This window comes from Mustela putorius, unplaced genomic scaffold (assembly GCF_011764305.1).
Source record: "Mustela putorius furo isolate JIRA1106 unplaced genomic scaffold, ASM1176430v1.1 tig00003846_pilon_pilon_pilon, whole genome shotgun sequence".
NCBI classification, from domain to species: domain Eukaryota; kingdom Metazoa; phylum Chordata; class Mammalia; order Carnivora; family Mustelidae; genus Mustela; species Mustela putorius.
In genome coordinates, this window is record NW_025421999.1 from 21,457,128 (window position 1) to 21,483,153 (window position 26,026).

The 26,026-nt window shown below is 39.5% G+C and overlaps 1 protein-coding gene across 1 annotated transcript in view; it reads left to right on the forward strand.

The window, feature by feature from the left end:
* Positions 1-26,026, forward strand: part of SLCO5A1 (solute carrier organic anion transporter family member 5A1) — a 139,105-nt gene that overhangs the window by 59,028 nt on the left and 54,051 nt on the right. The window contains exons 4-5 of the mRNA XM_013061406.2: positions 1,117-1,334; positions 25,603-25,767. Coding sequence (XP_012916860.1) covers positions 1,117-1,334; positions 25,603-25,767 — 383 coding nt within the window. The remainder of the gene's footprint in view (positions 1-1,116; positions 1,335-25,602; positions 25,768-26,026) is intronic.

The window sequence follows — 26,026 nt, forward strand, 5'->3', positions numbered from 1 at the left end:
TTGATCTGTATTCCTAATGGGTTGAATTTGACATTGATGCTTAGAATGCTGCTTGCGTTCAGGTTACGACTGATGGGAATGTGCTGAGACAGAGGACAGAGTCTGAGCATCAAGAACTTGCAAGCTTGAAGGACAGAGATGAGAGCTGAGGAGTCCTAGTAAGAAAGTGGCAATGCGGTTCTGTGGGATCAGGGGCCTCTCCTTGCTAAGAGAGGATTGAAGGGGACTGAGAGACTGCCCTTGAGGAATTCCACAGGCAAGAAGCCCAAGGCCTTAACACATGGCTCTAACTCAGGACTAGAATTTGAGTACTACTCTCTGTATTTGCTTCTTAGTCTCTGCAGCTTGGCAACCAAAGATGGGTTCAAAGACAGACTCTCAGTTCAACAGGGCTCACGGTCTGCTTCTCCCAGGAAGCTTTCTGACACACATTTCCTTTACCTGAACTTTTATAGCATTCACAGTCTCTTCCACATGATCTGACACTTAATTGTATACATGCTTGTGTTTCTTGGATTGTTTCTTGTATTTTTAGCTCCCTTACAAGTAGGTTGTAAGTTCCGGAAGGCAACAATCAAATATAAACGTCTTTGGTGGCCCTCATGGTTAAGTGTTGTAAGGGCTAGCTAGCTTAGAGGGTAAAAGATTCTTAAGTGCTTGCAGAAAAATATTTGAATGCCATTAACAATTTAAAATACATTTCACATGAGATATGAATTGTTTGCTAAGAAAAATCTATTTATTTTGGTCTGCAAAGCATGCTATAGGGTCTATATTATTTTTCTCTTGTATGGTTATGAGTTGTTTATTTTTTGATTTATTACGAAATGCACATTATAGCAGAGCTAACAAATATTTCAGTAAAATTCTAGTCAGGTTGCTAATTACAATGTTCACTATAGTACTGGTATAATTTTCGGGCAGGTATCTCATTTATAACATAGGGAGGAGTCCTATGTTTTCTTAGTTTGTCTAACGTCCTACTGCTTTACTACTGCCTTCCTTTACAAAAGTTTTCCCTGGAGAATTTTATTACCCTGAGCTTCTACTTTGCAAATTTGTTCTCATTCCTAATGCAAAAGCAATAAATGCTGCTCACGTTTCCCGATTTTTTAGGTGGAGTGGATTCCTCCTTTGCGCCATTGCAATGTTTCTTGTGATATTCCCAATGTTTACTTTTCCAAAAAAGCTTCCTCCTCGACACAAGAAAAAGAAAAAGAAAAAATTTTCTGCTGATGTTGTTAGTGATGATGATGTTATGAAGGAGAAATCAAACAATAGTGAACAAGTGGACAAAAAAGTTTCTTCTATGGGATTTGGAAAGAATGTCAGAGGTAATGTATATCTTTTGAGTGAATACGTGCACAGTATTTTATTTTATTTTGTTTTGTTTTTATTTTTTTTTTGTGCACAGTATTTTAGATCAGAGCTACTCAAAGTGTGGACCCCGGTCAGTGCTACCCCACCAAATGTTACTGACCTGTGTGTGACAGGATAAGTACTGAGAATTTGAGTAAGCGTTGAGAATCTTTTCAAGAAATTTGACAATAATTTTATGCCAACCGAATCTAATAATAATAATAATAATAAATCCAGACTTCCATTTTGTGTATTTAAAAAAACTCATTTTCTTACAATTCACTTTTAATATATTTACAAAAATATCAGTACATGATAACTGGGAAATCTTAATTTAAAAATGGTTCTTTATTACAGATTGCTTGAGAAGCACTGATTGAGATCCTAAACATACAGATTTTTATGTACGTCATTTATGTAATGAGAGATGTCTGATTTCTAAAATACTGCATTCTGTGATGAATGATTTGTTTCAGGGGCATGGTGGGTTTGGTAGTGTGGCCAGATCCTTGCCTAAATAAAAAGCCTACCACTAGACAGCAGTCTCATCCAGCAGTGGCTCTGCCCAAGGCTTGTCAGTGGCCATAGAGAAGAGTAGCCAAGGAATGGGCTTCTAAACATCTAGAAAGTTTCAGTAATGTGTACTTGTCTACTTTTTCATTTTTATTTGTCTCATAAACAATGAATTCTGGAACACTGAAAAGAAATAAAATAAAATAAAATGAAAAACAAACAAACAAAAAACAAGGACTTTATTAAAACTAGGTTAGGCAATCTCAAACCTAAACAATTTAATTATAACCGGGCAATATTTGTTCTGTGTTCAGTATATCTGTTGAGTGACAGTAAGTCTGTCTAATGCAAGAAGCCTATAATGCTATGCTCCCATTAATTTCAGCCTATTGCCTAAATTCCCTGAATTGATTTTTTATTTTAAATTCTGAAGCATAATATTTATCAACTGCTTACATCAGTCAGGGTTGTTTTAGGTAAAATTTACCTAGGCACATTATCATCTCACTTTGACTATATAAACACTGAAACCAAAGAGGAATCTTTCAGGCCTAGAAGGAAGTTACTAATGTATTATGGAACTGTCCCTGCAACCAAAGAAAAATAATGGTTAGATTGGACTATTTTTAAGACTGTATTTGTTCAAAGCAAGGGAAGTCACTTTTCTTTGAAAATGCTCCTTCCCAGTAAAGTTTTAGATCTGCCTCCCGCACTTGTCCTCCCCCACCCATTATTTTGTGTCAATGTGTACTTTTGGAACTACAAAAATTACTTCTGCTCTAATACCATCAAGGATTCCTTGGATGCTAGTGTGACCTGAGCTCTTAACACATGGACCACTATTTTTCTTGGATGTCTTATGGATCATAAAGTCTATTACCAAAGGAGTAATTTTTTTTATAAGTTGATTAAGAGTAGATTGATATTAAAGAATTTACCACACAGGAGTAGATTTAGAGTTTTAATTTATGAAGAATATAAAGTAGACTCAAGAGGAGAAATACAGATTAGGTAAGCTAAAATTGTATACTTTATAGCTTAGGGGTAGATGGCTTGAATGTGAAATATATGCTCTGTTGGATAGTTGAGAAAAGGAAGATAAGACTGATATCAGACACCAACCACAGATATGACTATAAATGGGAATGGCGTTCCTTTGGAGGATAAAGTGTAGACAGCGATGTTAATGCCCTGTCTACCTCTGAGATCTTACTGTCTTGGGGTGGAGGGCTGCTGACCACTGGTACCTGCCTGAGGGTCTGTAGGTCTTCCTTGCCTGAAGGTCTCCTTTTTATTTTTGCATTTCTTTTTTTTTTAAATTTTTTATTTTTTATAAACATGTATTTTTATCCCCAGTGGTACAGGTCTATGAATCAGCACTCACCAAAGCACAAACCCTCCCCAATGTCCATAACCCCACCCCCCTTCTCCCAAACCCCCTCCCCCCAGCAACCCTCAGTTTGTTTTGTAAGATTAAGAGTCACTTATGGTTTGTCTCCCTCCCAATCCCATCTTGTTTCATTGATTCTTCTCCTATTCACTTAAGCCCCCATGTTGCATCACCACTTCCTCATATCAGGGAGATCATATGATAGTTGTCTTTCTCCGCTTGACTAATTTCGCTAAGCATGATACGCTCTAGTTCCATCCATGTTGTCGCAAATGGCAAGATTTCATTTCTTTTGATGGCTGCATAGTATTCCATGGTGTATATATACCACATCTTCTTGATCCATTCATCTGTTGATGGACATCTAGGTTCTTTCCATAGTTTGGCTATTGTGGACATTGCTGCTATAAACATTCGGGTGCACGTGCCCCTTTGGATCACTACGTTTGTATCTTTAGGGTAAATACCCAATAGTGCAATTGCTGGGTCATAGGGCAGTTCTATTTTCAACATTTTGAGGAACCTCCATGCTGTTTTCCAGAGTGGCTGCACCAGCTTGCATTCCCACCAACAGTGTAGGAGGGTTCCCCTTTCTCCGCATCCTCGCCAGCATCTGTCATTTCCTGACTTGTTGATTTTAGCCATTCTGACTGGTGTGAGGTGATATTTCATTGTGGTTTTGATTTGTATTTCCCTGATGCCGAGTGATATGGAGCACTTTTTCATGTGTCTGTTGGCCATCTGGATGTCGTCTTTGCAGAAATGTCTGTTCATGTCCTCTGCCCATTTCTTGATTGGATTATTTGTTCTTTGGGTGTTGAGTTTGATTCGTTCTTTATAGATTCTGGACACTAGTTCTTTATCTGATATGTCGTTTGCAAATATCTTCTCCCATTCTGTCAGTTGTCTTTTGATTTTGTTAACTGTATCCTTTGCTGTGCAAAAGCTTTTGATCTTGATGAAATCCCAATAGTTCATTTTTGCCCTTGCTTCCCTTGCCTTTGGCGATGTTCCTAGGAAGATGTTGCTGCGGTTGAGGTTGAAGAGGTTACTGCCTGTGTTCTCCTCAAGGATTTTGATGGATTCTTTTCTCACATTGAGGTCCTTCATCCATTTTGAGTCTATTTTCATGTGTGGTGTAAGGAAATGGTCCAATTTCATTTTTCTGCATGTGGCTGTCCAATTTTCCCAACACCATTTATTGAAGAGGCTGTCTTTTTTCCATTGGACATTCTTTCCTGCTTTGTCGAAGATTAGTTGACCATAGAGTTGAGGGTCTATTTCTGGGCTCTCTATTCTGTTCCATTGATCTATGTGTCTGTTTTTGTGCCAGTACCATGCTGTCTTGATGATGACAGCTTTGTAATAGAGCTTGAAGTCCGGAATTGTGATGCCACCAACTTTGGCTTTCTTTTTCAATATCCCTTTGGCTATTCGAGGTCTTTTGTGGTTCCATATAAATTTTAGAATTATTTGTTCCATTTTTTTGAAAAAGATGGGTGGTACTTTGATAGGAATTGCATTAAATGTGTAGATTGCTTTAGGTAGCATAGACATTTTCACAATATTTATTCTTCCAATCCAGGAACATGGAACCTTTTTCCATTTCTTTGTGTCTTCCTCAATTTCTTTCATGAGTACTTTATAGTTTTCTGAGTATAGATTCTGTGCCTCTTTGGTTAGGTTTATTCCTAGGTATCTTATGGTTTGGGGTGCAATTGTAAATGGGATTGACTCCTTAATTTCTGTTTCTTTTGTCTTGTTGTTGGTGTAGAGAAATGCAACTGATTTCTGTGCATTGATTTTATATCCTGACACTTTACTGAATTCCTGTACAAGTTCTAGCAGTTTTGGAGTGGAGTCTTTTGGGTTTTCCACATATAGTATCATATCATCTGCAAAGAGTGATAATTTGACTTCTTCTTTGCCGATTTGGATGCCTTTAATTTCCTTTTGTTGTCTGATTGCTGAAGCTAGGACTTCTAGTACTATGTTGAATAGCAGTGGTGATAATGGACATCCATGTTGTGTTCCTGACCTTAGCGGAAAAGCTTTCAGTTTTTCTCCATTGAGAACGATATTTGCAGTGGGTTTTTCATAGATGGCTTTGATGATATTGAGGTATGTGCCCTCTATCCCTACACTTTGAAGAGTTTTGATCAGGAAGGGATGCTGTACTTTGTCAAATGCTTTTTCAGCATCTATTGAGAGTATCATATGGTTCTTGTTCTTTCTTTTATTGATGTGTTGTATCACATTGACTGATTTGCAGATGTTGAACCAACCTTGCAGCCCTGGAATAAATCCCACTTGGTCGTGGTGAATAATCCTTTTAATGTACTGTTGAATCCTATTGGGTAGTATTTTGGTGAGAATTTTCGCATCTGTGTTCATCAAGGATATTGGTCTATAGCTCTCTTTTTTGATGGGATCCTTGTCTGGTTTTGGGATCAAGGTGATGCTGGCCTCATAAAATGAGTTTGGAAGTTTTCCTTCCATTGCTATTTTTTGGAACAGTTTCAGGAGAATAGGAATTAGTTCTTCTTTAAATGTTTGGTAGAATTCCCCCGGGAAGCCATATGGCCTTGGGCTTTTGTTTGTTTGGAGATTTTTTTTTTTTTTAAGATTTTATATATTTGTCAGAGCGAGCGAGAGCGAGCACAGGCAGACAGAGTGGAAGGCAGAGTCAGACGGAGAAGCAGGCTCCCTGCGGAGCAAGGAGCCCGATGTGGGACTCGATCCCAGGACGCTGGGATCATGACCTGAGCTGAAGGCAGCTGCTTAACCAACTGAGCCACCCAGGCATCCCTGTTTGGAGATTTTTAATGACTGTTTCAATCTCCTTACTGGTTATGGGTCTGTTCAGGCTTTCTACTTCTTCCTGGTTCGGTTGTGGTAGTTTATATGTTTCTAGGAATGCATCCATTTCTTCCAGATTGTCAAATTTGTTGGCGTAGAGTTGCTCATAGTATGTTCTTATAATAGTTTGTATTTCTTTGGTGTTAGTTGGGATCTCTCCTCTTTCATTCATGATTTTATTTATTTGGGTCCTTTCTCTTTCCTTTTTGATAAGTCTGGCCAGGGGTTTATCAATTTTATTAATTCTTTCAAAGAACCAGCTCATAGTTTCGTTGATTTGCTCTGTTGTCTTTTTGGTTTCTATTTCATTGATTTCTGCTCTGATCTTTATGATTTCTCTTCTCCTGCTGGGCTTAGGGTTTCTTTCTTGTTCTTTCTCCAGCTCCTTTAGGTGTAGGGTTAGGTTGTATACCTGAGACCTTTCTTGTTTCTTGAGAAAGGCTTGTACCACTATATATTTTCCTCTCAGGACTGTCTTTGTTGTGTCCCACAGATTTTGAACTGTTGTATTTTCATTATCATTTGTTTCCATGATTTTTTTCAATTCTTCTTTAATTTCCCGGTTGACCCATTCATTCTTTAGAAGGATGCTATTTAGTCTCCATGTATTTGGGTTCTTTGGTTGAGTTCTAGCTCAAAGTTCTAGCTCTAGAGCATTGTGGTCTGAAAATATGCAGGGAATGATCCCAATCTTTTGATACTGGTTGAGTCCTGATTTAGGACTGAGGATGTGATCTATTCTGGAGAATGTTCCATGTGCACTACAGAAGAATGTGTATTCTGTTTTTTTGGGATGAAATGTTCTGAATATATCTGAATATATCATCTGGTCCAGTGTGTCATTTAAGGCCTTTATTTCCTTGCTGATCTTTTGCTTGGATGATCTGTCCATTTCAGTGAGGGGAGTGTTAAAGTCCCCTACTATTATTGTATTATTGTTGATGTGTTTCTTTGATTTTATTATTAATTGGTTTATATAGTTGGCTGCTCCCACGTTGGGGGCATAGATATTTAAATTGTTAGATCTTCTTGTTGGACAGACCCTTTGTGTATGATATAGTGTCCTTCCTCATCTCTTATTATAGTCTTTGGCTTAAAATCTAATTGATCTGATATAAGGATTGCCACTCCTGCTTTCTTCTGATGTCCATTAGCATGGTAAATTCTTTTCCACCCCCTCACTTTAAATCTGGAGGTGTCTTAGGGCTTAAAATGAGTTTCTTGGAGGCAACATATAGATGGGTTTTGTTTTTTTATCCATTATGATACCCTGTTTCTTTTGATTGGGGCATTTAGCCCATTCACATTCAGGGTAACTATTGAGAGATATGAATTTAGTGCCATTGTATTGCCTGTAAGGTGACTGTTACTGTATATTCTCTCTGTTCCTTACTGATCTACCACTTGTAGGCTCTCTCTTTGCTTAGAGGACCCCTTTCAATATTTCCTGTAGAGCTGGTTTGGTGTTTGCAAATTCTTTCAGTTTTTGTTTGTCCTGGAAGCTTTTAATCTCTCCTTCTATTTTCAATGATAGCCTAGCTGGATATAGTATTCTTGGCTGCATGTTTTTCTCATTTAGTGCTCTGAAAATATCATGCCAGCTCTTTCTGGCCTGGCAGGTCTCTGTGGATACGTCAGCTGCCAATCTAATTTTTTTACCATTGTATGTTACAGACTTCTTTTCCCGGGCTGCTTTCAGGATTTTCTCTTTGTCACTGAGACTTGTAAATTTTAGTATTAGGTGACGGGGTGTGGACCTATTCTTATTGATTTTGAGAGGCATTCTCTGAACCTCCTGAATTTTGATGCTTGTTCCCTTTGCCATATTGGGGAAATTCTCCCCAATAATTCTCTCCAGTATACCTTCTGCTCCTCTCTCTCTTTCTTCTTCTTCTGGAATCCCAATTATTCTAATGTTGTTTTGTCTTATGGTGTCACTTATCTCTCGAATTCTCGCCTCGTGGTCCAGTAGCTGTTTGTCCCTCTTTTGCTCAGCTTCTTTATTCTCTATCATTTGGTCTTCTATATCACTAATTCTTTCTTCTACCTCATTTATCCCTGCAGTGAGAGCCTCCATTTTTGATTGCACCTCATTAATAGCTTTTTTTATTTCAACTTTGTTAGATTTTAGTTCTTTTATTTCTCCAGAAAGGGCTTTTATATCTCCTGAGAGGGTTTCTCTAATATCTTCCATGCCTTTTTCGACCCCGGCTAGAACCTTGAGAATTGTCATTCTGAACTCTAGGTCTGACATATTACCAATGTCTGTATTGATTAGGTCCCTAGCCTTCGGTACTGCCTCTTGTTCTTTTTTTTGTGGTGAATTTTTCCGCCTTGTCATTTTGTCCAGTTAAGAGTATATGAAGTAGCAAGTAAAATACTAAAAAGGTGGCAACAATCCCAGGACAATATGCTTTAACCAAACCCGAAAAGATCCCAAATCGTGAGGGGGGAGAAAGGGGATAAAAAGAGGTTCAGAAAGAAAGAAAAAAAATAAAAGAAAAGAATTTTAAAAAAGAAAACTAATAAAGAAAAATATAAAAAGGAAAAAATATATATATTAGATAAACTAGTTAAAAAACGTTAAAAAAGAAAAGGGTAAAAGTTAAAAAAAAATTTTTAGCAGTAGAAGAGAAAAAAATGAAAAAGAAAAAAATGAAATCAACTGCAAGACTAAAAAAATCACAGGGGAAAAAAAAAAAGAAAATCACAGGGAGAAAGCCATGAATTCCGTGCTTTGCTTTTTCCTCTTCTGGAATTCTGCTGCTCTCCTTGGTATTGAAACCGCACTCGTTGTTAGTTGAACTTGGTCTTGGCTGGATTTCTTGTTGATCTTCTGGGGGAGGGACCTGGTGTAGTGATTTTCAAGTGTCTTTGCCCCAGGCGTAATTGCACCACCCTTACCAGGGGCTGGGCTGAGTAATCCGTTCGGGTTTGCTTTCAGGAGCTTTTGTTCCCTGAGTGCTTTCCGTAGAGTTCTGGAGGACGGGAATACAAATGGCGGCCTCCTGGTCTCCGCCCGGAGAAGCCGAGAGCCCGGGGCCCCACTACTCAGTGCGCCCTCATGAACAGCACCCAGTTACTCCCGTCTGCCCGACCTCTGGCTGCGCTCCGAGCTCACCGAGCCTGCGATCAGTTCAAGGTAACCCGGAGCTGTGATCTTACTGTTGGCTCTGTCTCTGTAGCCGGCTTTCCCGTTCCAATACCCGCAAGCTCTGTGACACTCAGACACCCCCGATCCTTCTGTGACCCTGCGGGACCTGAGGCCATGCTGACCCTGCGTGGGCTTCGCCCCGGTTTAGCCTCTGGAGCGATGTCCTTCAGCGGAACAGACTTTTAAAAGTCCTGATTTTGTGCGCCGTTGCTCCGCCACTTGCCGGGAGCCGGCCCCTCCCCCCGGGGTCTATCTTCCCGTCACTTTGGATTCACTTCTTTGCCGGTCCTACCTTTCAGAAAGTGGTTGTTTTTCTGTTTCTAGAATTGCTGTTCTTCTTCTCTTCGATCTGCCAATGGATTTGCAGGTGTTTGCAATCTTTAGATAAGCTATCTAGCTGATGTCCTGCTAGCTGATGTAGTCTCAGCCTGCTACTTCTCCACCATCTTGACTCCTCCCCTGAAGGTCTCCTTTTGTCCGGTTTTCTTTCTGGGCTGGGAAACCTCTTGGCTTCTGCTCGAGGCTGCCATCAAGTGCCAAGGATTACCACTCTCTCACCCCCATATACAACGGTCTTAACCACTGGCTGATGAATACCCCAGCTTCCCCACTTGATGGATGAGACAGTTCTGAGGTCTATTTCTACATCCCTTGTATTGCACGCCCTAAGCAGTGTTTGCTGAGACTCCCTGATAAACTGTGTGGACTTGAATCTTTGACTCAGGACCTATTTGTGGGAGGAAGCACACTTAGGCATGTGGGTTCAAAAGCCATCATGGAATTTTAAGATTGTTTTTCCAAATTGAATCTACATACTATTTTATTGTATATCATCTTGTACTGCTAGGGATTTCTCTTCTCCATCTTTTTTTTTTTTTTTTTAATGCTCATTATAATCGATTAGGATGTTTTCTTTTAAAGGAAAGAATAAGAGGAATCTCATAGCAGTGATGGGTAGTTGGTTTCCTTTCTGATTTTCCTGTCAGTGTTTCTGATATATTCTCAACTTTTTCATCCTATGCCTTCATTGTGATGACTGATCTCACTTTTGCCTCTAAATCTCCTGATTAGGACACAGGGCTGGTTCATTTTTTACTTTCACTTGCACTGAATTCTCTAATTGCATCTAGTCTGGAATTTCAAGAACCACTTTCTCCTGTTAGAAAGGAATCCTGTTTTAATCGGAGTATATAGTGCAAATGTTTTGTTGAAAATGATTCAAATGATGTTGATGATGTAGAAACAATATTTAATTAGAATATTTAAAATTAATTCATATTTATCTTACACTTATTGATTTCCTCCAGAATATATAATACCTATCACCTATAGGAAATGACAGTCTAGTATTTAATCTGGTTTTCAAAAGGATAAATCTATGGGAGTTATTCAACTGTTGACATAACTTTTTATTACAAAATTGAGATTCATCAGTAAGGCCTTGAATTAAAGAGTGGTTGCTAAGATTTCATTTTGAATTAAATCTTAGTTTGATTCTCAGATCCTCTTTTCCCTTGTCCTGCTTTCTGGAGGAGGGCTCTTGTAAGTCTTTATTTCATATTTGAAATTGAATACCAGTATTAACTTCTTCAGAGAGGAGGTGGCAGAATATCTAAGTTAATAAGTCATACTTCCTTGAAAAAATGATTTGGGCCATACAAATCCACTCTCTGCCTCCACATTTTAATGATAGACATTGGGAAAATCTGACTCAGTGTTTCTAGATTCTTATTATAAATTATGCAGGAATAAGACTGTTTTAAAACACCACAAAGGAGAAAGTAGAATTTTTAGTGTGTCTGAATCACCTTTCCATAAAGAGATTAGCATTGATTGCATCAAATCTTACCAATAAAAATAAACCCTTAAAATATTTAACTGGATCAATTTTCCTTAGGTTTGAGGTCCAGCATTTTAAAGTCTTCCAAATTTAGCTGGGTATCTTCCTAAATAGAAAACTTTTGGTGGCAGTTAACCATAAGAAACATTTTATTTTTGTGTCCACTTTTAATCTTTTAACTGCTTAGCATGACTAGTTAGCATAAAATGTAACAGATTTTTCTCTGCTAGACTTTTGTCTGTGTTAGACTGCAATATGTTTATAATCCTAACTGAACAAAATAGTTACTCAGAGAGGATGAACTGATTTAAATAGGCCCCTTGAAGTTATGGAATTCTGGATTGTGTTTGTGTTGTCATCATTTAATTTGAAGACTGGTCAGTCTGTAGAAGAACTACTTTATGCTCTGGTGGAGATGAAGATGAGTGAGCCATGGTTTGCCCTCAGGGAGCTTGTAGCCCATGGAGGGAGACAGGACGATCACAGATGGAAAGACCATAAAAAAGGACGGATGCAACGGTGTGATGTTCAATGCAGTCAAGGGCACATCGAGGTTAGGGGTCAAAAGAAGTTTCAAAAGAAGTGGGATTTGTGGAGAACCTTGGCAGACTTGGAGAGTTTCAGTAGGTGGAGGAGGAACAGTTCCAGTTAGAGAGCAAAGGCAAGGTCAGGCTGTGTAGATGTATTTGAGGGCGCTGAGCAAGTGTATTGTGGTTGGTGTGTTGGTTGTGTGTGGAGAGGCCTGGGAGATGAGGTTGAACAGGTAAAGCAGAGCCCCATTGTGCATAGAGAGCTTGAGTTCTAGGAGCTTTTAACGGACTCTGTCCCTACAAGGCAATGGGGAGGTTTGAGCAGGCGTTTGGCCACACTCCTTTTGGAAGAATAGGGAGGGAGAGGGGTGGGGAGGGAGGAGGGGCCCAGGTAGAAAGCTGTGCAGAGTCCCGGTGAGAGGCAGTGATGGTTTTGACTGGCAAACAAGGACAGTAGTCTGTGAAACTAGGCTCCCTACTTCTATCCGTGTCCCCTCTGGGTTGTTTTCAACTCTGCAGCCAGAAGGATCCTATTAAAATGCCACTCCTCTGCTCATAGCTTTTGTGGTCTCTTGTCTCCTTCAGAGAAAAGTCTCTTTCCTGTATGACCTTATGACCTCCTATGGGTAGCGTCTGGTCCCTGCTTATCTGTTCAACCCCATCTCCCTCATGCAGCTCCATTTGTTTATTCCACTTCGGCCACATTGGGCTTATTGCTGGTCCTCAAACCTGCCAGGTGTGCTCTCACTTCATGGCCTTGGTATTTGTTATTCCTCTGCTGGCAATGTGGTTCCCCAGATCCCCTCACTTCCTGCAGGATATTACTCAGAGTCCCTTCTCAGGGAGGCCTTACTTGGCTGCCCTATTAAAAAATCTCCAATTTCCTCGAAAGCTTTTTTTTTTTTTTTTAAGATTTTATTTATTTCAGAGAGACAGAGAGAGAGAGAGAGAGAGAGAATACAAGCAGGGGGTAGGGCAGAGGGAGAGGGAGAAGCAGACTCCTCGCTAAACAGGGATCCCGACAGGGGGCTCGATCCCAGGACCCTGGGATCATAACCTGAGCCGAAGGCAAACATTGAACCACCCAGGTGCCCCTCTCCAAAATATTGTATCTCCTGCCCTTCTCTATTTTTCTCCTTAGTATATCGTTATCTAACATACCATATATTTTCTTTATCTTATTGTTGTCTCCACAGTGAGAAAGTAGGCCCCATGAAGGCAAGTGTCCCATGTCCACCGTGTTCCCTGATGAATTTATACCACCTTATAGCTAGTCAATATTTGATGCATGAATTATTGAGGAAGGAAAGGTTGTGTCTGTAGGGTCTGACCACTGACGGGATAATGGGGAGGTAGGTATCAAAGGTGGTTTCAGGATTTCAACCTCAGGTAATGCAGAAAGAGCTAGTTGAGAAGGACAGAAGGAATAAATTCCAAATTTGAGTTGCCTGAGAATATCCAGAACTATTGCATGGGGCCCTTTGCTGGGTATTTTAAAACTGGTATAGTGTGGAACGTGTTGGGGTCAATCCTTGACTCAGCAAAGAGGGATTGCCAAGGCCAGGTACTTGGTCTGTGCTGCCTTAGTTCCACTGCACATTGCCTTTGCTCCCTTGCTGAACTACAGTTTAGTTTTATGTTTGCAGCTTTTATTGACCTCTTGCTTGAACTCCCCGTATTTGCCATAGGAGCATGCTCCTATGCCCTTTATAGAAAACCCTATTTTGTGAGAACAGTGGTCCTCAAACTTTGACTACCTAGGAAGAACCACAAGGGCTTCTCAAAACCCAGAGCTGGGCCCTGGCCCACAGTGTTCAAGTCAGGAGGCCTTGAGTGGCCTGAGTATTTGAATTTTAAAAATTAATTAATTAATTAAATTTTAGAGAGGACAGGGGGAGGAACAGAGGCCAAGAGAGAATTATAAGCAGGCTCCAGGCCCAGGATGAAATCAAGAGTTGGATGCCTAACTGACTGAGCCACCCAGGGGCCCCCTCTTTTTTAAAAATTTTTTTTCAATTTATTTATTTATTTATTTGACAGACAAAAATCACAAGTAGGCAGAGAGAGAGAGGAGGAGGCAGGCTCACCGCTGAGCAGAGAGCCTGATGTGGGGCTCAATCCCAAGACCCTGGGATCATGACCTGAGCCGAAGGCAGAGGCTTTAACCCACTGAGCCACCCAGGAGCCCCCAGGTGTCCTTTTAAAATTTAAATTAATTAATTTAATTTTATTTATTTTTTATTTTATTTTTATTTTTATTTTTTGGTAATTGCACCTTTAATAGTTTCTCAGGTGATACTGAGGCTGGTAGGTCAGGGACCACACTGTGAGAACCGTTGCTCTGGAACATAGAGAGGAAAAGCAGTTTGATTGTTTCTGCTAATGATGATTATACAACTTTTTGCTTTGGTGGCCAGGAACCTGAGCCAAATCTGAAGCCCAGCAAGGATTCTTATAGATGCACTTCATTCTTTTTTCTGGTTTTGACGTCGTGCTGTGTTTACGTTTTCTCTGGCTCTGGTTCTTTGTTTCATTCTCCTATGACACTGATTTTGTTGTGCATATGTTACCTTGTGGGAAGCTGAACCTTTAGATTTGGACCTCCAGCTTAGGAGGGAAATGCTAACATGCCTGGCAGAGAATTCCTGAAAAAGAAAGCAGTTCCTTTATTTTCAGTGCAAACTGTGAGGTTACTCATCAACTCATCAGAGTAGTATCTACTTAGAAAATTATATATGAAAATATTCACTCGTGCTAGATTTCAGCAAGCCAATAGTACTTGGCCAGCAACTATAAATGATGTATTTGGGGCCTCGACAGCTGCTGTTTCTGTCCCCTGCCTGTAGGTAAGTGGCTCAGGGGCTTCATGTGCAGGGGCAGAGGTGACGGTGGTGTGCAAGACCATCTGGCTCCTTTTGTTCTTTTATTGGCAAGCAGGGAATGCCATTTGCCAGTGTGTCCTGGAGGGGAGAGGAAAATTGCAACACTTTTATCGAGAATTGTGAGTAGGGAGTACAGGGGGTGGTCATTAGTTTCAAAGAGAATGAGCAGATAATGGGGACACTTGGGCTGTGTACAAATAAGATAAAAAATATTAGGGGTGGAAGGACAAATTAAATGCTTTCCAGAAGAAGGGAATCAAGGAGTTCTATGTAGAGGACTTAAAAGACGTGGCTCTGTGATTCATACCCACAGCATTTTAATTTAGGGGGTGACGGAATCATGATGGAATCACGACATGAAAGGAAGATTTATTACTTGCATTTCCCAAGAGAAGGGGGCACACAGGGCTGCAAGGGAACACCAGGTTTTGATCAGGAAACAGAAGACAAGAGTGAGGGTAGAGCCAAGGCCAGACCCCTGTGGGGGTTTCCATAGGAAAGAAAAGGGGCAGAGTCAACAGTTGATAACTGGCTTGTCTGTGTCATTTCGGTGGGCTCTGGGCTTTGGGCTGTGGGGGTGGCCTGGTTGCGTGGTACCTGGCCCTGGGTGATGTAGGACGGGGTCGACACTGGTGCGTGGGTAAGAGCACAGTAAAGAGGTGGTTGGGACTGTATACTCAGGACCAGATAGTCCATGTAAAAAATGAGCTCCCAGCTGACCCAAGCTATCTCTAAAACTTGGTAGTCTAGTCTCTTCCCAGCCAGCAAGATTTTTAAGAGTCAAAACATTATAAAATACTGAAAAATGAAAAAGTAGGATTAATATAAAAGCTTATATGTTACAGCCAAAGCATACACTCACCTGCCTCCACTACTATCATCGTATAGTGTTATCGCCACCTTTCTTTATGCCACGTTCCTTCTCCCCACCTTCCGGGGGGCTTTTCTGGAGCTCTCCAGGCTGAGGCTTTGGGTCCCACCCATGCACTTTGAAAAGCACTCTGTATTTTAGCACATATCTTATTATTTTATAATCCCAACTTTTCTATAACAATGACCCCCCACTCTGGTGTTCCCGTTTTTACTCTTGGTCACTTTGTTTGTGCCTAGGGTGAATTCTATGTCTTGTTTGACTTAGTCTGTTTAAACTGTCAAGATCTGTTTCTTCAGTTGATACTTTCCTGAAGTTTTACTTTCATTTAGGAAATCCGTGTCATCTAAGATGTTTGGGAAAGGATTAGACTGTTCTCCCCAAGTCCTTCCTTTTTTTTTTTTTTTTTTTAACCCTCAAAACTTTATTTATTTATATGAGAGAGGGAGGAGGGTAGAGAGAAAGGGAGATAGAGAGTCCTTAAACACACTCCACGCTAAGTGTGGAGCCAGATGTGGGCTTGATCTCACGACCCTGAGATCATGACCTGAAGAGAAACCAAGAGTCTGATGCTTAACCCACTGCGCCCCCCCCAATGGCCCTCCCAAATCCTTCTAATTATTCATAGATGACTGACAGTATCTATCTTAAGAAAATGTCTCTCTTTCTTTGTTTTTCTCTTTCACACATATCTTTATTGAGCAACAGCTATGGGACAAAGAACTGGGAGGTAGAAAGGAAATTGACATAATAAAATAGAAGTCTTTAAATGGAGGTATGTACATTCTAAGGAAGATTGAAGGAAGAGGAGGAAGGAATTCCTGCGTTAGCTGAGTCAGGGAGACTTATCTTGGAAGGTGACATATTGTTGCATTCTTTTAAAAATTACAGAGTGTTTTGGTTTTTTTAAGAATATAAAAAAATAAATGTTTGTTGTAGAAAATTTAGAAAGTACATAAGGATATAAAGAATAAAATAAAAGTCCATTCCAGCAGCATTCCTGAACACAGAAGCTTACATTATTTTTATAACAGAAAGTATGCTTTGAAACTGGATAGATGTTGCGCACCATTGTGATTGCACACTATTGTGAAGGTACTGAATGCCCCTGAATTGTTCATCTTAAAATAATTTTATGTTATGTAAATTTGACCTCAACAAATTATTTTTAAAAAGATATTTACTTTACTTGAATTTAGACATAAGGAAAATAAACTGAATAGGCTATAATCTTCAGATAAATCTTTTTTTTCCACAAGAAGAAATATTATGTTCAAAAATTTCTACATCAGAAAGATTATGAAAGGTATTAAGAGTGGTCAGTATGTTTATTTGGCATTTTTAAAAAAGATTTTATTTATTTATTTGACAGACAGAGATCACAAGTAGGCAGAGAGGCAGGCAGAGAGAGAGGAGGAGGCAGGCTCCCTGCTGAGCAGAAAGCCCAATGTGGGGTTTGATCCCAGGACCCCGAGATCATGACCTGAGCTGAAGGCAGAGGCTTAACCCACTGAGCCACCCAGGCACCCCCTTATTTGGCATTTAATTTTTATCATGTATATCTGGAAATATTGTTAGTTTCTAGGTAATAAAATTTAGTCAACAACTTGATAGTAAGAATAATTCATCTATTTTTAATAATAATAAAACCACCACTCCTCATCCCACCCCCAATTTAAATTTAAAAAATTGATGTCCAAAAGAACAAAATTGAAATCTATGTCTACTTCACAGAGGTCCTTCAAAAGAACATTAGAAAAAAAAGCTGGTGTAGAAGTAGAATGTCAGCAGGCAAAAACAAACACCACAACACATCACAGAGAAGGAATGTCCCTGCAACCAAAAAAAATCAGAAAATAGGGGCACTGGGTGGCTCAGTGGGTTAAGCCTCTGTCTTCGGGTAAGGTCATGATCTCAGGGTCCTGGGATCGAGCCCCACATTGGGCTTTCTGCTCAGCAGGGAGTCTGCTTCCCCTTCTCTCTGTCTACTTGTGATCTCTCTCTCTCTGTGTCAAATAAATAAATAAAATCTTTAAAAAAAAGATCAGAAAATAAGTAGAAGGCTTAAAAATATACTTAAAAAATCCATAGATAGATATTATCATTTATAATTGTGACTTTGAATCTTAAAGAGAATGTCAAATTATGCTATAGATTTTCTAGTAATACCAGTTAACACAAACAAAATGCTTAAAGTTTTGTTGCTTTAAGAGGCAATTGCCCAGTTATCTGAAAAATTCAAGCATTCCAAACACCTCTTTTCCCCAGATATGCTGGAAATATTGTGTATTTCCTCCTTCTCTGGTTAGTATTTTATTATTCCTTTAATGGAATTTTTGGTTTATAATCTGATCTAAATCTTTTTAGGATTCTTTAGCTCCAGAAAGCCATATTTTAAAAAGGATTATCTATTTGGTCCTTCACATTTTTAAAGATTTTGCCCATTTTGCCACATATTTAAAGATTTTTTAAAGATTTTTAAAATTTTTATTTATTTGACAGAGAGATCACAAGTAGGCAGAGAAGCAGGCAGAGAGAGGGTGGGGGGAGGCAGGCTCCCAACTGAGCAGAAAGCCCAATGTGGGGCTCGGTCCCAGGACCCTGAGATCATGACCTGACCCGAAGACAGAGGCTTAACCCACTGAGCCACCCAGGCACCCCCAGATATATTTTTTGAGTGCCTGCAAAATGCCAGGTGTATGCTGGGAGCTGAAGTTATACAGATTTACCAAGTCCTGCTTTCATAGCATTTACACTCTCTTGGAAGAAACAAACAGGTAAACACATGCAGCTATTGAAGGCTTGATGAGTAGCAGTATGAACAGCATGCTGTGGGAGCACAGAGGAGAAGCACCTGTCTGTTTGAAGGGGCTGTCTCTTACAGAGTCCATGGATGAGCTTGACATTTGCTGAGCAGACTTGCAGGGGAATATAGTAAATAGTAGAGAGAAGAAAGATCATGGCCATGTCAGGAGCTTCTGGTCATGTCAGGACTTCAGAACTGAAAGGGTGGACAGCAACCCTGCCTGGAGGGCCTTCCGAGTGAGGCCAAGTTCTGGGCAGCTTGGCCTTCCCATTTTCTTGCTCATTCGCTCTGCTGGCATATCTTTTTCAAGCATATTATTATGTAAAAAAATCTGTTTCAGTAGTTTAAGACAACAAAAAGGCATGACAGGAGCTTTCAGTTTGTAAAGGACAAAAGCAAGTTGGAGCCTCCTGAGATACTGGGGTTCTAGCATGAGGCTCTCTTGCGGGGCCCCCAGCAGCTTTGGGAATGTGTTCCTTGCTTTGGACCCACAGCTACTCTGGATATTCAACTGCAGGCTGATGTTCAGTTCTTTTTCCTTACTTATGTTCTCACTCAGATCTTCATACGCACAGCCTAATTCACTGCGTGGCAGGGGCCAATGGTATAGGGCACGAAGTAAAGTGCTTGGCCAGTCTGTGTTCAGCATGGTGTCCCAGGCCTCGTAGGGCTGCAGGGCTGCCTTCTGGAAGCACCTTTGAGTCCAGTCTCCTTTCCTGCTATAATCAGCTCGTTTCGAGGTATCAGGTCATATGCTCTAAACCTTACTACATCGGCATAAGGAGCCACTGAAAAGGGGACTTTCAGTGTGGCAGGGCCACGCAGACCTTTCTTCAGAATGGGATCCATTATATACCAGACTAAATGTATTACCAATGTGCTTCTCCCTTTGCCCTATTCTCAAAGATGACTGCCGCCTTTCAGGTTCTATGAGGCCCAGGCTTACTTAAAGCTTTACTCTTCGAAACAAAGTTTATTCGAAATAGATCCTTCAAGTTGTAGAGACTTTTTAAAGAATGAGCATAAAACACTCACATATACTGGAGCACGCTTACCTGATGGGCAGAAACTTACCCCCATATCCATACCTGCTGCCTCCTCTTAGGCTATCAGCTACAAGGCGTTGGAGAATGAAAAACTCTGGTCTCTGCCCTTACTGAGACTGTCCTTAATCAGCTTCCATGGGAAGCCAGTCATACGGCACATCTCAGATTTTCTGAAACTTTGACTCAAGGTTTGCAAGATCAAGTGGAGGAGGCAGGGGGACGACATCAAATTTATTGTACCGTAGCCCTGTTATGATGGGTGTGCAACTCACCATCTGGTCTGGTGGCAGTGCCGGCTGTCGTGGGTCACCAGCCCTGCCGTGGTTGTGCATGTGGGAAAGAGTAAGGGATCTGCCAGTGACAGCAACACTTTTTTTTTTTTTTAAAGCTTTTACATTCCAGCTAGCCAACATACAGTGCATTATTAGTTTCAGGCATACAACCCAGTGATGCAACACTTACATACAACACTTACGTACACCACTTACATACAACACATATGCACAACATACAACTTGCTCATCACAAGTGCACTCCTTAAGTAATACCTCTTTTAAAAGTGATTTCTATGTGTAGTCTATCTCTTATATTACATTCTATTGAATTTTGGTACTTTGCATTGAATTCTATTCCCACTTTAATAATGTTTAAGGCATTTCTGGTTTTAAGGTCAATTTGCCCTTATCATTGAATTTGTAAGATTTCATAGCATTAAATGAGAAAAAAATGATGTTAGTTACCATTATTTTAGCTCTCCTTCATGAGGCTTTTTCCTGTATTTTTGATTTTACAATGACAGTTATAAATGGCATGAAGAAATTTATCTAAAATATATTCTGCAGCATAAACATTAGGTATTGGACGGCAAATGTATGGATTCAGCTTAGATTTTTTTTTGTGTGTGTGATTTTTCTTTCATTTTTGAAATTATTTTGAATTTACATAAAAGCCACAAAAAGAGTGCACAGAGCTAAGTGTGTCCTATACTCAGTTCTCCAGTTGTTAACGTTTCTGACCCATCTGAGAAGTTACAGACGTGGTGCTCTACTGCCCTGTCTTCTTCAGTGTGTGTTTCGTAAGTGCAAGGACATTGTCCTATGTGACCACAGGGCAGCCATCAAAACCCGGAAATTAACATTGATCCAGTGCTACCACCTAGACCGCAAGCCCTATTCAAACTTCATCAGTGATTTCAACAATGCCCTTTAAGTCCAAATTCAATTCACAGATCACATATTGTGTTTCTTTGGGATGTATTTTAGTCTTCTTCAATCTGAATTAGTTTCTCATTATTTCCTTATTTTTATGACCTTGATCTTTTTAAAAAGGATAAGCTGATAACATTATAGAATGTCCCTCAGTTTGGGTTTGATAGTGTCACCTCCTGATGGATGTCCTTGGTGGGCATACCACTGAAGCCATGCTATGCTCCACTACCTTGTACCAGAAACTATGTAGCACTACTGTCCCTGTGAACTTTGATCTCTTAGAGAAGATTGTATCTACCAGGTTTCTGTACTCTAAAGTTAATAAATATTTTGCAGTTCTAAATCAATAAGTAATTTGTAGGTATTCTGTGGGGAAGTACTTTGAAGCTATCTAAATCCTGTTGATTCTCATTCGTGGTAGTTGTGTTCTATAAAGTCATGTGAACATTGAGTTGGCAAACACGGAGGCATTGCTCTAGGAGAAACACAGGGCTGGATTCCTGTCACAATATAATCATCAGCCAATCAATACATAATCTTGTTTCATGTATGTTTTTCTTCAAAGATACCTTACTCAACATATATTGTTGATTCATTAACATTGAATCCACCACCAATAGCAGTATAACTCATGCCCGAAGGGAGTGTATCTAACACATGCATTTTCTCTACGTGGCACATCACAGCCTCTTAGGAATGCTAGGCAGCATTTCAGCACTATGTCTGGGGGCATTTGAAACAGGGAAATCACCAAAAACACAAAAATGCTAAAAATTTGACAATATCTTATGAAAAGGACACTTGCTTGCAGCATGAGAGCTCACCCAGGAAGACAGAGGGAGAGGCCTCATGCAGTCTTTGCCAAGAAAGTGTGTGTCCAAATTTTTTTTGCCATGTGGTGCATGTCCTTGAATGGCCACCCCCGAGAGTTTTGATTTGGGGGTTACACATAAATTATAGTGAGTGGGCAAATTTGAAAATACTAGATCTGTAAATAATGAAGATTGACTTATCTTGTTTCTGTTAAACTTTCACTAACCACTTTTAGCATCCATTGACCTTAAACTGCTTCATATTTGACTATTTGGGATCCTTCGAACTCTCTTTGGTGTCCTTCCGACATGTCCCCGTCATTCTCTGAGCACTTTACTTTCTTGTTCAACAAGATTTTCCAGGCTCGTCTTGTATTTTCTGTCTCAGCTCTGAAGGTAGACATTTCTCCAAGGAGCTCTCTGTTGAGTGGAAAATGGCCCTTAGAAACCACACACTGAGTGTTAGGTGTACTCTTTGCTACTAAGGTGTTACAACTTCTAAGCCATGTAGTAGACAGAATAAGGAAATATGTGTGTGTACACACATTCACACACATGTATCTATCATCTGTCATCTTTATCTATCTATCATCTATAATTATATCTATCAGTCATCTTCTATCTACCCATTGGTCTATCTGTCCATCTGTCCCATGACTTCATATACCATTACCTTCAGTTCCAATCTGATACCTAACTATCCCTTGTCCATATTTGTAAACTCCCTTCTCTGGTCATTAGAAGGCTGACTGCCATTAATCTTAATGGACTGACTTACTCACTCTTCTTGTATTTAAACAAGCTCCCAGCCCCACCAGCTGAAGACCCAAGTCTGTATATCTGGCTCTTTGTTCCTGCAGGGCATGTATGCTTAAGATTTAGCTCCAACAAAGGGAAGGAGGAAAGTGGAAGAAAGGAGGAAGCTAACTTAAAGTTGAATTTCACCTTTTGCTAAATTCTTCTTAAATAACACCAGGTTTTTTTGGGTTTTGTTTTATTTATTTATGAAAGAGAAGAACAAATATGACATATATTTTTAGTTAGCATTGAAATTAGAGGCCTATTTTAGCACACGAAATTGGTATAAGAGAAAAATCAGTTTTCTATAACAAGTATCTTTTTTTTTTAAGTTTATTTATTTAAGTAATCTCTACACCCAATATGGGACTGGAACTCATGACCCTGAGGTCAAAAGTTACATGCCTTTCCACTCTTCTGACTGAGCTATCCAGGTGCCCCTAAAACTAGTATCTTTTAAAACATTTATTTGATACATGTGTTATCTTCTTGGATTAAAAAAAATTGTTGTATAATTTCACCAGATGTTTTAGATTCAACAATATTTAGATAGACTTAATTTGAGTCTCCAAATGTTGATAAAAGATCTTCTAATTTTTTAATTTTTAAATCTTATTTATTTATTTAATATTTTATTTTATTTTTTTTAACTAGGCTCCACACTGTGGAGCTTGAACTCCTGACCGCAAAATTAAGAGTTCCATGCTCTATCGACTGAGCCAGCCAGGCACTGCTCTCATTTTTAAATCTTAGATATGACCTTCTGATTTGCATATTTATAAGAGAATATTAGGTAATTTTATGAAGTACTTGAATTATGTATTTTTTTCTGGTGTGTTTTTCCATGTTAAAAAATGAAGTATGCATCTTAATTTTTATTTTAAATGTTCATTTAAGCTTTAATGATTAAATTAAAATATAGAACATTAATGTTAATTTACATTTTAAAATCATAGCAAATAGTCTTGACTTCCTAAGTTTTAAATTCTGGTGAATAGGCTATAAATTATAGCTTTAGTAACAAGTTTTGCTTAATTTTTATGAATTGATTTTACTATGTTGTAGCATAAGGTGATAGCTTTTTTTTTTTTTTTTAAGATTTATTTATTTTAGAGAGGGAGAGAAAGAGTACACACTCAAGCAGGGGGAGGGGCAAATGGAGAGGGAGAAGGAGAATCTTTAAAAATTTTTTTAAGGATTTTGTTTATTTATTTGACAAAAATCACAAGTAGGCAGAGAGAGGGGGGGAAGCGGGGGGAGCAGGCTCCCCACCGAGCAGAGAGCAGTACATGGAGCCAGACCCTGAGATCATGACCCGAGCCAAAGGCATAGGCTTTAACCCATAGGCTCCCATGCACCCTGGGAGGAGAATCTCAAACAGAGTCCCCGCTGAGCCTGGAGCTCAATGTGCGGCTCAATCTCACGATCCCCGAGGTCATGACCTAAGTCAAAAATCAAGAAGGGAATGCTTGACTGACTGAGCCACACAGTCACCCTAGAGAATAACCATTTTGATAACTGCAATGACTGTACAGAAATAATGCAGCTTATCTCTTTCCGTGATACATTCCAAGATATATAAAGATCACATAAATGTTGAGGGAACAGAAGGCAAGCTGAGGGTAAAGCGGAAGCCGATACCCCGCGAACCACACCCCCGACCATGGGATATATGTGACATTCCTCAGGCACTCCTGGCTGCCCTAAAGGAAAAACAGTTAACTTGTAGAGATCACAATCCTGCAAGACCCGAGTCTCCCTCAGTTTATAAATGTCCTAGTGATTTATAAGGAAGAAGCTTTCTTATCAATAGCCTAACTTCCAGAGACAACTCTGTTTCTGAAGAACTAACATCATCTTCCCCTCCATAAAACTGAGGGAGGCTGAGGCAGAGGGAAATGTAAATAAAGTTGAATTTCTTTTAAACCCATAAAGCTCATTGGCAAGGATAGGTGATAGGAGGAGCATGACATTCCTCCAGGGAACTCCCAATGATCTTACTGTGAATGCCTTACTAAAAGGAAAAACAACCTTAACTTGAGAAATAGCAAAGCCTCTGGTATCCTGTGTGTCTTCTTTAATACATGAAAGTTCTTTCAAACTCTCCCTTTTCCTTATCTCCCCCAACCTCATAGTATATAATCAGCCACCCCTCACAATCCTCGGGCAGCAACTCTTTCTGCCCACGGGTCCTGTCCCCATGCTTTAATAAACCACCATTTTGCACCAAAGACATCTCAAGAATCCTTTCTTGGTCATTGACTCTGGACTTCATCCCACTGAACCTCACCTGTATTCCAAAACTTCATCAATGTGAGTTAACTCACATTATAGACATGCAAAAATGCACAAGAATCTCCCTTTATTTCTCTTTCCCAATCTTATTTCCACTTACAGAATTTCTTGGTGTTGTATATATTGGGAAGTATATAGTCAACCACATATAAATATGTTGTTTTTGTTTGATTTTTACTTTGATATTATGTATATGTATATGTATATATATTTATATACTCATGTATATGTATATTTATGCAGCAGCTTGCTTTGTTCATTTGTAAAAATATTTCTTGGAGTTCCTTTTATGCCAGCACATAGAGCTCTGTATTGTTCTTAGCTACTGCATAGTATTTTATTATGGGGATGTGCCATAATTTATTTAAACATTTTCCAGTGATGGACATCTAGTCTTTTTCCTTAAATTTTTGCCATTGTAAATAATGCTGAAATGAAGATACCTAGGCATACATCTTGAAACATATCTATATGTCAAGTTCTGTAAAATAAATGCAAAGACTTGAAGACGAGACTTTTCTCTCTTCCTTGAGAGGCAGCTGGGACGGTCCTGAGTCCCCACCTCTGGGGTCTCCTCCTTTTGGAGAGCATTTCTCTTCCTTCTGCAGTCCAAAGTCCCTGGGAGTATCTGAGCTGGTGACCTGACCCGTAAGCCCTTTTAGCTGCATCATTTCCTGTTTCATACTGAGGCTGGAATATCAAATGATCAGAATCATGTACAGTTCCCCTGCTGTGGCTGTCTTCAATGCGGGGTCAGGGCTATGACACTTCAGAAGTGCATTTTCCTAGGGAAATGCTAGTTGAATGACATGGAAACTATAATGTAGGACTGTATTGCAAGTTCTTTGCCCATTTAGTAGACTCTTGGGTTTTAACAAAGAATAACATTGTTTTAATCAATAAAAAATGTGAATAATTTATCTTCAGCAGTTTTTAGAACAGGAATCATAGATTGGATTATTTTTGTAAGGTTATTTGTGTATGGATATATATATATATTTTTACTCCTTTTAAAAATTTCCTCCTCCTCGTTGAAAAATTTTTAACAACCCCAAATCTGTTTAATCAAGGGGGTGATTTCTAATCAGTCATCAGGTTGTTCTGGTTTTATTCTCTGTTCAATAAAGTCTTGAATATTGCTGAATGGCTATTTCCAGTTCATTTCAAAAACAATTCAATTTTATTTTCTTTTCCATCCCTTATTTATAACATTCGTTTGTCATTTTTGTCATTTTGTAGACCTACCAAGAGCAGCTGTCAGGATCTTAAGCAACATGACATTCCTTTTTGTGAGTTTGTCATACACAGCTGAGAGTGCCATTGTAACTGCTTTCATTACCTTCATTCCCAAGTTCATCGAGTCCCAGTTTGGTATCCCAGCTTCCAATGCCAGCATCTACACTGGTAAGGCACTGCCGTTAGGGCTCCTTGAAAACATGATCATTTCTGACCACTAAACTAAAATGCAATGAGTGAAGAGAAAGTTCCTTCTAACATCAAAGTGTTAAATAAATTCATTAACAGCTACCTGCTTCCCCTCACCCCCCCCCCGCTGCCCCCCGTTTTAGGAGGAGAAGGTCTTTGAATATTTTCTTGTTGACTTGGATTGTGTTACTGTGTGACATTTTTACCAACTGTCTTTTGGAAAGGAAGAACTTTGCAT